This window comes from Papaver somniferum, chromosome 2, assembly GCF_003573695.1.
Source record: "Papaver somniferum cultivar HN1 chromosome 2, ASM357369v1, whole genome shotgun sequence".
NCBI lineage: Eukaryota > Viridiplantae > Streptophyta > Magnoliopsida > Ranunculales > Papaveraceae > Papaver > Papaver somniferum.
The window spans coordinates 11,811,411-11,824,784 of NC_039359.1; the positions used below are offsets into that span (position 1 = coordinate 11,811,411).

Here is a 13,374-nt window from a genome sequence, read left to right on the forward strand (position 1 = left end):
TAGTCGTGAAAATAGGGTTGTGTGAAGAGAAAACCAGAGCTAAGAGGGTAATGTTTTCATTTACAGAACTCATATTAGATCTGCCACGCATATATGTATTACGTCGCATATAACAGAATCTTTGGACGGAATGATGAAAAATGAAAGATTTGTTAATTTAATTTTTGCAGGGGAAGTAACTCAAAATATAATCTTTGTCAGGGGAGGGTATGCAAATTACCCAAAAAAAAAAAAAAAACTTTAACTTTCAACAACGCTAGCATAGCTTATAGAAAAAATTTCTATTCCAGTTTACAATCGGTTGTATCGACTATAAGTTAGGTTAGGAGGATAATTTGGGAATGTAATATCTTAACTAAAATTAGTTATAAACTCCCAAAAAATACAAGAACAAATGTAGGTTTTTTATTGGTCTCCTATGCCTCATTCAAATTTTTCCCCGTTAAACAATTTTCCCAGTATACTCCAATTCAGTAATTTCGATTTTAAACAAAGTATTAGATAGAGTTTGAAAAAATTAATCAACAATATAAAAATTCCCATCAGACGATTTTTATTTGGAAACGATGAACTATAGAGAAAGAGAAAGAAATTGATCACTAGACAGACGGTGAAGGAGAAGGAAAAGAATAAGGTTTGGATTTAAAACAAAAAAAGGAGTAGTTTGAGATATTATTAGGAAAAGGGTAATAAGGTAACTTCATACACATGAGACACCCTTTAGCATACTATAATGGGAACAAAATTTGGATACCTGAACTAATCTGGGTATATCCCAATTTGACCAAAAATGTAAGGTGTACAAATACTTCCTAGAAATTTAATTTTGGAATAAGTAAATGTCCATTTTGTTGTAGGGCCTACGACCCATAGATGTGCGGCTCAATTAGATACCTAGGGTTTAACTTTCCATGCATATATATGATATTGTATCCATGTAACTCTATTACTGTGATGAGTAAGAAACTTTCTGCCTCTTTGTGTTTTGTTTTGATTCCACTACAACACGTTATCAGCATGACTCTACCAACGTGATTTTTTTTTTTTCATTCAAGATTGTTCATGGATTATTTCTTGAAGATTAGCGTGGTTCTGATCCTATTCGTTTATCATCATGGATGCGTTACCAGGTATTTCTTTTGAACAAATTTTTTTTCGTTTTCATAGTATATATTAGGGTTCCACGAATGTATGACTATCAAACATAGATATTTCACCGATAGATTTTCATGAAGTCTTAATATGTTAAACCCAATTAGGTACTAAATATTATATAAAAATTTCAATCAAATCGGACAATGATGCAATCTCCAAAACCTAATTTTCATGAAACTGTCTATGTTTAGAAAAACCCTAATTTTATAACAACGTAATAAAACTTAACTTTTAAGAATTTCAACCATCTGATTATGCTGTATTTTTTATATTGTTCTTTTTGAGCTACTATATAAATTTCATAAAGATCCAACCATGGGAAGTACTCAAAAGTACATGATATTTCCAGCTGCGTCCACGGAAACATGAATTGGAACACTCATATGGCGTCATGTATATATTTTTATCTAGCCGTTGAGTACCTTGAAATTTTGTTATGTTTAGCGCAACATTTGGATGAATCTTTTGTAAATATTCCATCATCATCGGATATGTTTACAATTAGTTTCTGATCACCAGAGTTGGATGATGAACTTTCCAATTTTAGGGTTAACAATATATTTGGGACTCTATGATAATACTTTCAAGTTTATTATCAATGGGCCTGAGTACTTCACATATAATGTACCATATATGTGCACTTTTGTTAACCATGACCTAGTCAACCCTATGGTACGGGCCTTGACCAAACTGTTTACTGGGTTTTGTCTAAACCAACTCGATTAAAATTTGACCTTTTGGACTCAGAAGTACTTGAGAGCCATTAAGGAGCCTATGATACAGAAGTCATCTGTGTATACGAAGGATTTACGAAAGGTGACATGAGTCAGAAAAATATTTCCATTTTTATCTTTTCAACTTCATCCATTATATTAAAGTAACAGTAGATGTTGAAGTATATTAACAAGAGATTCACGGTCTTTCGTAAGCTATTCAACCCGATGTAAGTGGTTGGGAGGCATGTGAGATTCTCTTAAACAACAATATTTACACTGGGATAATGAAACTTCTCAACTTGAAGTAACTGTGTCAAGGATAAATATGGAAAGAACCTCAAAGAACATAGGGTCAGACGTGCTAAATCATACCAATATTGATATACTAGAATATGTGAAAGAGTTGGAAATGAACCTTGTCATAGATATTGGTACAAGAAATGTAATGCGGGTATCGTAGCAGCAACCAATTGCCATGCCATCTATATAGGGAGTTTTAAAGAACCACAAACTCACTGTATATTAGAGGAAGATCATACTGTAGACATCAACTTTAATTGAAAGAAGAAATTTTCCTTATCTATAGACTTACCCAAATATGATTTTCTCATTCAATTGAACTAGACCAATGTCTTTACTTATGGAATGAAAAGTATATCATTACCACGAGACAAAAATACTCTAAAGCACTTTAGATATAAGGATCATCATGTGCATTTCATCCACATGAATCATAACACTCTTAAGTACTTGAGATAAATACCATTTTGTTACGTAATAAGGCCACACCACTTATTAAATCTCTCCGGAAAAGACTCGATGTCTAACTGATAGTGGTTTTTCCTTTCACTAACTTAAGAAATATACACTAGTTAGTTAACTAATTCCTTATAATTTAGTGTGACTACGATGATTGGATCATCGAGCGAAGCACTGGTCAAACTTTGTTGCCAAGAGGAAACAAAGATTAAAAGTCACAAAAGCTCTATATGTACCGAGAGCTAATCACACCTTGTTAGATTCCAAAGAAACCCATGCAAGTGGATATCATATGGAAACTCACAGTGATGAGATTGTAATTGATTGCATCTTTTATTGTCTTTAATGAATATGGAAGGAAGCATATTCCTAAAGAAATTTATGAGTCAATTTGGTGAATTGTAAATCACTAGTATTCGAATTATTGAATCAATATTGACCCCGACGATGAAATATTGGGTATTGACTCGTGCATGATTTGGCATAACCATGAAGCCATGTTGATTGTGACATGATGATCGTTTTGAAAGGACTCATACGTACATCACTTTATTTGAGTGAAGGAGACAACGGGAAAAAGATTGACAAAATGCAAAGTGATGGCATATCTCTCAATAAGTGTTTTATAAAGTACTAAATGCACGACCCCCCTTCCTGTTATGCTTTTAAGTAAGAAAGCATATCACTCATTTTACAAAGTCTTCACTAAAACAAGATCGAGACCATCTTAAGATGCAAATGGTAAACAATCCATATTACAAAGAAAATAATGTGATATTTAGAAAAATATCCATGCAGAATGTGGACCATTAAGTGACTTATGGCTCTGGTGGATGTTTTGACATTTTGGACTAGTTATAGTTCCCAAGAAATTTTGCGTTTGGAAAACTACTAGCACATATTATACATGTAAAAGATCACCACCTCTTGTAAATTCTAACGAGTGTGCATCAAAAGGATTTTGATGAATATTGCATGTTTAATAGGATCAATGTAAAGCATCTTATACCCAATGGTCTCACACAGACTGTCATCAAATGTTACAGATGATGTCTAAGGCATATGTTATGTATACCAACCTACCTTTTATTGTTTGGGGATATGCAATATTAACGTATCTTTACTTAATTCGTTTTAGAACCCAATATTAGTCAACCTTTTCTACGCGCGTTCCAGTTGGTAACTGGATATAAGCCTGATATTCGTGTTCTTACGCATTTTTGGTTGCACTATATATGTGCCATTACGAGTCCACGTCGTACTATGATGGTTCACGAAAACGATTAAGTAGTTATGTTGGATATTTAGTCCCAACAATTATCCGCGTTTTAAAACCTTTGGAAGGAGGTTTCTTATCGCTAGATCCGCGAGTTGTCATTTTAATGAGATAGTCTTCCCGTTGTTAGGGGGAGATAAGAAAAAGTATTTTCTAAGGGAACAATAGGAATTGTCGTGATGTGTTACCACGGTGTCTCATATTGATTCTTGTGCTCCACAAATGTAAATGTGAAGTGACAAAGAATAATCGATTACAGAAAATGCACTGATATTGGCAACGTGACAAGATCACACATACCAGCTAAAAATGTTCCTGAAAGGTTAGAAATCCTCAGTATAGGGTACACCATAGACTAAGGTGTTGCAACTATACTTGGTGGAAGTGTAGTTAAGACCATGGCTCCATAAAGGAAGATGGAGAGACCACCAGGTTCGATCAATACTCACCTAGAAAGGAAGTAGATGAGTAAGGCACAACCTAATTTGTATCATTAATGAAATAATCTCATTTGATTTTCTCTGACTATGTCCATGAATCAATACTGGAGGACGCTCTGAAGTTTAATGATTCCAGAGAGCAATGAAATCCTAAAGGATTAAGAGAACACACACGAGTCAATGGAAAGATCGTGCGAGTATATTAATGATTATTTTTATATATAGTTGCTCAAGAAAATAGATCACAATGAGATCGAGCCATGCTTATTATTGTTTAGTGTCAACAAAGAGCATATTTGGCCTACACAATTCAGGTAGAACTTGGTTCTTTGACAAATATACAAGTATTTGGTATGGTAGTGCTAACCAACCAAGTGTAAAGCCTATGGGACATACATAATTATTATTTTTCATAAAGCACAGTGGGAAGAATGAAGTCTCAAAGTATCAAGACTCGCCTTGTGGTGCGAGGTTTCTCACGAAGCCCTGGAATTGTCCTCTTATAATGAACGTTATAGCATTCCGCTACTTAGTTAGCTTGGTAATTTCAAAAGGACTTGAAATGCAGCATATGTATGTGGTTGATACGTATCTCTGAAAGAATCAAGATATAAAAGATATTATCAAGGCCCAAATCAAGTGACTTTAGACCACAAAGTGTGTTTACAATTAGAATGGATATTCACTTACGGGTTGAAACAATCATGTGAATGTGGTAGAACCGTCTAAGTGGCTATTGATTTGGAGGGGATAGACAAGTAAGGTACTTTTCCTTGCGTATTCACAAGCAAGTTTCTGATTTGGAATTGTATCTACATATGTTGATGTTGTAGACATGATGGGTGCACTTGATGTAATAAGAGATCCTACAAGCTACTCTAAATCCAAATTTGAGACGAGAAACCTGGGGAAAGCTCGATTGAAAATTGAGCTTGTGGTATATTATTCCATCAGTTTGCATAGGTCTAAAGTTGTCAAGCATTTTAACAAGGACATGCATCCTGCTAGCACTCCCATGGTTAGTCGAGGTTCAAATGTAAGTAAACGACCAATTTGTCTAAAGGAAGATGACGAAGATGTGTCGGAGATGAATTTCCCTTATATAATTAAAATAGACACATTATTGTTCTTAGCATAATGTATTCGACCAAATGTTACATCCTCAGTGAACTTGTTAGCTAGATATAGCTCAGCGCCAACGCAACGTCATTCGAATGGTATAATGAAAGTAATCATATACTTAAAAGTAACCATTGACATGAGTTTTTTTTATCCCTGCAAAGACATAAAAAGGGAATGCTCAAGGAACTGCAATCCAAAGGTTGTTTATTATGAAGGAACAATAATCTCTTCTCCAATGAAAGTACTCAGAGGGATATATGTTAGACTATTTTCTAAGTTATTACCGATATTCAGTTTCGAAAATTACATGACTAAAGGAACTGTCTGGAACAACTCTGAAAGTAATCAGGGGAGATGCCGACATCAGGGGAAGGATCCAAGGATATGATGTCGACATATTTTACTTCGAAATTGAAGTTGTGTTGTACTATTTTCCTTCATCGAGGTTACTTTTTCCCATAGGGTTTTGTTACTCGATCGGCAAGGTTTTTAATGAGACAACAACAAACACCGAGAAGTAATTTCCCAACTAAGGCTATTGTCTTTCCCACGAGGATTTTTTTCCTAAGGAGTTGTGAAGCAACTAATCAAAGGAGCAAAGTGATTATCCACAACGGATCACCTTTACTTGCATCTGTCACGTTGTAATCTTTTCTCTTCGTGAAGGTCTTGTCCTACTGAATTTTCCTTGTCAAGGTTTTAATGAAGCGGCATATTCGAGTCCAACTATGTTCTAAGTTTTCTTAATATTTTACTCTTTCTCTTTAGTTCAGGTTTTGTCCCTCTGGGTTTTTACTGACGAAGTTTTAACTTAGACTCATCGGTCTTTGAAGATCGTAGTACTACATGTAAAGTACGAGAAAACATGTGAAGAGTTGTACCAAGGTTTTGTCTCACTGGGTTTTTCCTTGTCAAAGTTTTAATGAGGAAATTAATTTCAGCACAAGTCATCAAGGGGGGATGACATTTGAAGAACTACATTCGAAGAACTATATGTGAAGCACTGCATATGAAGTTCTATTGGATCGCACAAGGGGGAGTGTTGTAGGGCTCTACGACCCATAGATGTGCGGCCCAACTAGATACCTAGGGTCTATCTTTCCATGTATGTATAAGATATTTGTATCCATATAACTCTACTACTATGACGAATAAGAAACTCTCTGCCTTTTTATGTTTTGCTTTGATTCCAATGCAACACATTTTTTATTAATTTATTTACTTTGAGATTTTAAAAAAGCTGAGTAGACTAGCCTGGGGGATTTTCGGATTCCAAACTTTTTCGAAAGGGTGTTAATCATGGAGAGCCACGGTGGACAGGCCTGGTCTGGTTCTTGACCGAGTAACATTTTCCTATGGGATGAGTCAACTAAAAATCCATTATGTCATTGTTGGAGCTATAGGTTTTAGCGGTAGTGGCCTCTCATGAGGCCCACCAGATCGTACACAGCCAAATGCAGGACGAACGCCGTGAAAAAATTTCCAACAGTTGGAAGTTAAATTGGACTGAACTTGTCTCTTTTGCATGACTTTTGTCACATCTGACCTTCACACGAGAATGCCAACTCTTTTAAAAGCAGTTAATTCTAGTTAATCTCTTGATGCCCAGTCCACAAAATGCAACATTGACATTGGTAGATGTGGTAATTTAATATTTGTCCCTACTTTGATGGTCTATACAAATATCCTTATCACACAATAAATATGTTCCTCTTCATCCCTAAGCCCATCAGGGGTCCAATAAGGTTTTTATTTCTTCCAAATTTGTCCTCATATCTATCATCCTACTTATTTCTTCTTCTTTTCTAATTAGCAGCGCCATCCATTTCCATCGCTCCACCACCACCACCAGCACCATCTCCATCGTAACCATCTTCGTTTCATTCTTCTTCGTTTCTAGTCTGTCGCTTCACCACCTTCACCATCTTCTCCGCCGCTAAATCGTAACCTAAAATCAGATCGCTCCACCAACACCTCTGCAACTACGACCACCTTCTCCGCCGCTAATGGATTCAGGATTTAATCGAATTATCATCAACAGATGACACCTTGTTCTTCTTCTTCTTTCATAAACTGAATTTGAAATCGGATTCAAATAGATCGAGATCTGATTTTAGGTTTCAATTATAGATCGAGATCTGGTTTAGGTTACGATTTATGGTGGTGGTGTAGCAGCGACGACAGATGAGGTATGTATTTGAATCTAATTTTCTTTCGGTACTGGTGGCATTGTAAGTGATTGTGACATAGATGAGAATAGTTTATAACTAAAAAATTAATGATGTAGATGGAGGTGGTTTTGATTGGAATGAGGAAATTGGTGTTGGATTTTGGTTCTGGTTGTTTTGGTGGTGGTGGTGGTGCTGGAGATGTGTGATTTGTTGGTGACGGTAATGGTGGAGAGGTACGAATGAGAAATTAGTCATGGAAATAGTAGTAGAATGGTGGTTCTGGTTGTTGTAGTTGTCGAGATTGGTTTTGAAGCTGGTCTTGAAGCTGTTGGTGTTTATGAAGCTACAGGTAATGATCAATTTGTTGTTGTTTATATGTTTTTATGGGATCAATTGTTGTTGTTGATCCATTTTGTGGGATCAACTCCTGTTGTTGACCTAATTTTTTATTGGATCAACTATGGTTGTTGATCCATCTATGGGATCAACTCCTGTTGTTGACCCAATTTTTTATTGGATCAACTATGGTTGTTGATCCATCTATATGGATCAACTCCTGTTGTTGACCCAATTTTTTATGGGATCAACTACTGTTGTTATTGATCCTTTGAACTCCTATTGTTGACGATATTTCCTTGGATAAGTATAATCATGCTTGTAGTTTAAATCATGTAAATTTCTTCCAATGTTGAACTTGTGGTGCAATGGTAGCATGACTGACTCCATGTCAGATGATGCATGTTTGACTCACGCCAAGTTCACTCCATTTTACATGGATCAACAATGGAAGTTGATCCACTAAATTGGATCAACTTCTACTGTTGATCCTTTTTTTTTGGATCAACTATCGTTGTTGATCCCCTAAACTAGATCAACTTCTACTGTTGGTTCTATTTTTATTTGGATCAACTACTGTTGTTGATACAAAAATATCTGAACCAGCGGCGGTGATGGTGGTGGCGGCGGCGGCGACGACGACGAACTAGTGGTGGCGGCGACAACAGACTAGTGGTGGTGGAGGACTGGTGGTGGTGTAATGGTGGTGCTTAAGGAGTGGTGGTGAAATATTAGTGGTGGTGGCGATTGGTAGGTGGTGGTTGTTGAACGGTGGTGGTGGAATAGTAGTTGAATGTTGGCGGTGGTGGTGTTAGTGGTGGTAGTGAAGTGGTAGAGGAAGAAATTTGTTTCATTTTAAAATAAAGAAAAATATTATATGAGTTAGAATATTAAGATAATCTAATATTAAATGGATAAGGTTATAAAAAAAGTATGGACATATTTATTGTAGAATGAGGATATATTTATTGGGTGTCCGCTGTGTTATAATTAATATAACGTTGGTAGATTTTTCCCACTTTATTCAACTGAAAGAGTCCGCTGTGTTATTTTGGGTTTGGGGTGTAATTTTGATTTTCTTTTTTCAACTAATGATTAAACGGCAATGAACGAATCAGTACCCCTTGAACCTCTTAAACACATCCAACATTATTGGTAAAACCAAGGATAGAGCAATCAGTTGTACCCAAAGCTTAAAAAAAAAGTTTGTGAACAGTATGAAGAAAGTTGTTTACTAATGAAAAACTGCATTCCGTATACATTTCTGTGATTCTAACCGCAACAAAAAAGATACTAAAACCGAGTATATTATATAACACACATGAATATAAATAGAATAACAGACAGAGCTGGAGTTTAAACATAATGGAGAGACAGAGATTTTGTTCAAAGCTTAATACAATGTACCCATATGTTTTTGTTCAACAGACTGCCTACGTATACAATATACTAACAGAAAAGAAGATATATATCGAAACCAGATCAAATACGAAGTACAAAGACGAGAAAAAGTGATTCGATCAGTTTCTGGTTTTACTGTTGTTTGTTTGTAGATGTCATTCTATCTGATTTTCTAGTGTTTACAGCATAAAAATTTCATTGATCTCCGGAAAATTCTACTTATCTTCCTTGTGGGTTGATGAGTTGTGAGAATACCGCACTTGTGTTTAAGCCATCTGCATCTGTGGTCTCATTTTCAAGCTCCAAGCCATGGAGACTGATTGCAGGTGCAGGAGGTGCAGGCCTTTCGGAAGTCTTCTTAGCTGCGCCATCTCCTACAAGGTTTTCTTGTAATTGAAGTGCAAACTCAAGATTCCAAAGAACATCACCCATCGACGGACGGTCAACTCCGTGATCAGACAGGCACTTCTCGGCTGTTTCTGCAAATTTTTTCAAACACTCTGGGTTGATTTTTCCTTTCAGATGAGGATCTATTATGTCCTCAAGAACTCCCTTCTTTTGACAATGTAATGCCCAGTCCGCAAGACTAACTTGTTCTTTTGGAAGACTTGGATTCAATGCTGGCCTTGCCGTTAACACTTCAAAGAGAACGACACCGAAAGAATAAACATCGGATTTCTCCGTTAATTGTTGTCTTCTAAAGTACTCAGGATCCAAATAACCAAAACTTCCTTTCACAACTGTACTAACATGCGTCTGGTTCATATCTGGACCAGTTTTTGATAGACCAAAATCAGAAACTTTAGCTACCCAATTCTCGTCTACAAGAATGTTAGTCGTCTTTACGTCTCTGTGAATAATGGTGTACTTGGCACCTGTGTGTAAGTAATGCAGTCCTCTTGCAGCTCCGATACAAATTTCCAGTCTCTGCTTCCATTCAAGATGAGTTTTGTTGTGCTTATAGAGATGTTCTCGCAGAGTTCCATGAGCCATGTAATCGTAAACCAAAATCATTTCATCATCTTCTTCACAAAAACCTATCAAAGACACCAAATGCCTGTGTCTAAGCTTCGAAAGCATCTCAATTTCAGTCCTGAATTCATGAACACCTTGCTCTGAAGATGGGTTTGCTCTTTTAATGGCAACTTTAGTCCCTCCGTCAATAACTCCTTTATAAACCTTACCAAAACCTCCAACACCAATAACTTGAGACTCGTCAAAGTTTTTCGTACCTTGTTTGATCTCCGGCAAGGAGAAATGCCGGCAAAGACCGGCTGCCAGTGAAGAGAGATGGCTACTAGTACAGCTCCTGTTAGAGTTGGATGTTTTGCTCGAGGTTGTCGAATGCGTATATAGAGGTAACCAACCAGAAGTTAAACCAGAGTCAGATCCCTCACTCTTCTTTTTATTGTGATGGAAGGCAATGCAAATAGCAGCAAGGAAACCAAGAGCAGCAGCACTGCAAGAAACCCCAATTATGGCGCCTTTTCCCTTTTTATCTGATTCAAATTCCTTAGCCTCCTCAGGCTGAGCTTTAAGCAACATATCTGATGGCTTTGGGTTTGGCCCAGCAAGACTTCCATTAGTGCTGTTCACCTTGAAAATCTCCATCCCATTTAGCAGTGAATCGTAAGTTTCTGGCTTTTCTGATACAGTAGGGTGAAGAGCAACCCATATCTCTTCGTCCCCCGGTCCATCATTCACAAAAATTGCATAATCTTTATAAAATGGGACTCCTTGGCCTCCAGACCAAGCAATTACATCAGCTGCTGCTTCTGCCGTTTGGTTGTTGACATAGATGTCAAAAACTCTCTGGTTAGGCTTGGAATTTATTAGCTCACAGAAATGAAGTCTCACAACATACATGTAGTTTCCATCAACTTGAAAAACCCATGTTAGATTGAAATTTTTGTTGAGTTGCGAATCTGGACCCATTGATCTGAATGTGGCGTACACATCATATGGAGCGGTATACTGGGGGTAGTCCTTTGCAAATTCAATCTTAGTACCATCAGCCTTACCAGTAACACCAACTGCAGCGCCGTAGAGATAAGGAGTATCGTCATACCATGTTCGTGTCAGACCGGAGTCGTTAACTGCTGGAATATACTGTCCACCAACGTTCAACCTGAACAATGTCTGCAAAGTTGATGTCGCGGTTTCAACTGTCTGATCGGACATACCAACCAAATTTGCTGGCTTGAACAGATCGGGCATTGCTACAATTTCAATCCCATTAACAAATGCATAAGAGCCTTCGTAATCCGGAGAGGGTTTGAAAGTGATGTTGAGAACCTTGTCGTCTGACGAAATGAGAGAAAACTCTTTAATAATATAAGATTGAGTCAGTGCTAATGCTGTAATAGAAGCACTGAAATTGCTGAGCAGAGTGACTCCTCCCGCGACAACCGAAAAATACGAATCGCTGGGATTTAAAGAATTGTAATTAGAAGGATAGAAATGCAGCCTAAGCCAATGCCGTTTACCCGACGCCACAGGAAATGTATATGTTGATTCTTTATTGAAGATTCTGCTAGTCATATATGGAACAGGAGATGGAAGAGATGGATCTTGAAATTGAGCTGTCGCAAGAATTGAATTATCTGATGAAACAAGATATTTTGTATCTGGTTCCCATTTTCTACCGTCAGAATCAATACCCGTATTCGCAGCACCACATGAAAGAAAATAACTAGTATCCGTTGCAGCAGCACTCAATTGATGAAGCGAATTCAAAACAAAAACCAAAGAAAACAGACGAAACAAAATCTGGGTTCTGCTATCCATAGCTTTATAGATTGGAAGGGTGTACAGGAAAACAGAGTAATGTGTAATGGTGAAGAACTTAAAGAATTAATGAAATGTTTTCCTGTACCCCTTGAACAAAAGAAGAATAAAAAGCTAGATTTTCCTTTTGTTATAATTTGATTTGGATTGGTTTAATCCATCTTTTCCTCATCATGGAGGAACATTAGACTTACCTTGGTTCTTCTATCTGTGGCTAGAGAACCAGGAAAATGATGAAAAAACAGAGAAGATGAATTTTGTTTATTCCTGTTGTGGTTACTACCTCAATTAGTTTAGTGTTTGTTTTGGGGAGAGAAGAATTAAGTTTGTTAGAGATGGGTGAAGGAGGAAACAATGAACCTGAATATGAGAAACACTAAGTTTGAAACGATTGGATTTCCATTAAAAGTGGCAATTAAAACTCTAAACTTGTAACTTTACGTTTTATTTTTCTAGATTAGAGATTGTTTTAGAGGAGTGCAAATTTGTGCACCCCGATGAAACCGGGGTGGACATTCCCCCTCTCCTGATTGGTGGGGTTGATTTTGCAAAACCGGACAGTGGTTTTACTTTTTCTATTTGTAACCGTATTTTCCATTTTTAACACACAATTTTTGATGAATATTTATTATTTTTATGTATATTTATTATTTTCTCTTTCTGTATCTAAACCAAGATATGATGACTTCCTTTTATTTTCTCCACGGAAGATTTGAATCTAAGCACTGGTATTCGCTCTTTCTATATTTTTTCTTCATCGTTGATCGGTTATTAATACTCTTGAAAAAGAGACTACTGAAAAAAAAATTGTTTTATTTTTGTTTTCCGTCTCTAAAATCCCTAATTGCTTGATAGATTTACGCTGCTATAGCACTATAGCTAGAAGATGACGATGAAGGCGAATTCAGAGTAGGTTGTGATGGTGCTGTTCTCTCTTTAAGATGAGCAACTGTGAACTGATCACCAATTCAAATACAAGCAATTAGGTTTGGTCAAACGATCAAATTCAATGAAATTGATTGAAATTCATACCTTAGTGATGACTTTGCTGTAAGTGTAATGAAGGAAACCAGAAGGATGGGTTTTTTGTGCTGGAATTTTGTATTGGTTAATTAATTAATCGGCAAAGAGCTGAAATTTTTATCACTGCAGAAGTTCTCATGTATGTTGATGATTATCAATCAGTATCATGCTTCAAAAAATAAACAAAA

At 36.6% G+C, this 13,374-nt stretch overlaps 1 protein-coding gene across 1 annotated transcript; it reads right to left on the reverse strand.

Annotated features, from left to right (window-relative positions):
* Positions 1 to 9,264: 9,264 nt before the first annotated feature.
* Positions 9,265 to 12,477, reverse strand: LOC113346909 (receptor-like protein kinase ANXUR2). The gene has a single exon (XM_026590462.1). It carries the CDS (start codon positions 12,161 to 12,163, stop codon positions 9,596 to 9,598), a length of 2,568 nt encoding a protein of 855 aa, XP_026446247.1. The 5' UTR covers positions 12,164 to 12,477; the 3' UTR covers positions 9,265 to 9,595.
* Between the last annotated feature and the right edge of the window lie 897 nt (positions 12,478 to 13,374).

Coding starts and splice junctions, on each gene's coding strand:
- LOC113346909 (XM_026590462.1), bottom strand. CDS start 12,163: ATGGATAGCAGAACCCAGATTTTGTTTCGTCTGTTTTCTTTGGTTTTT.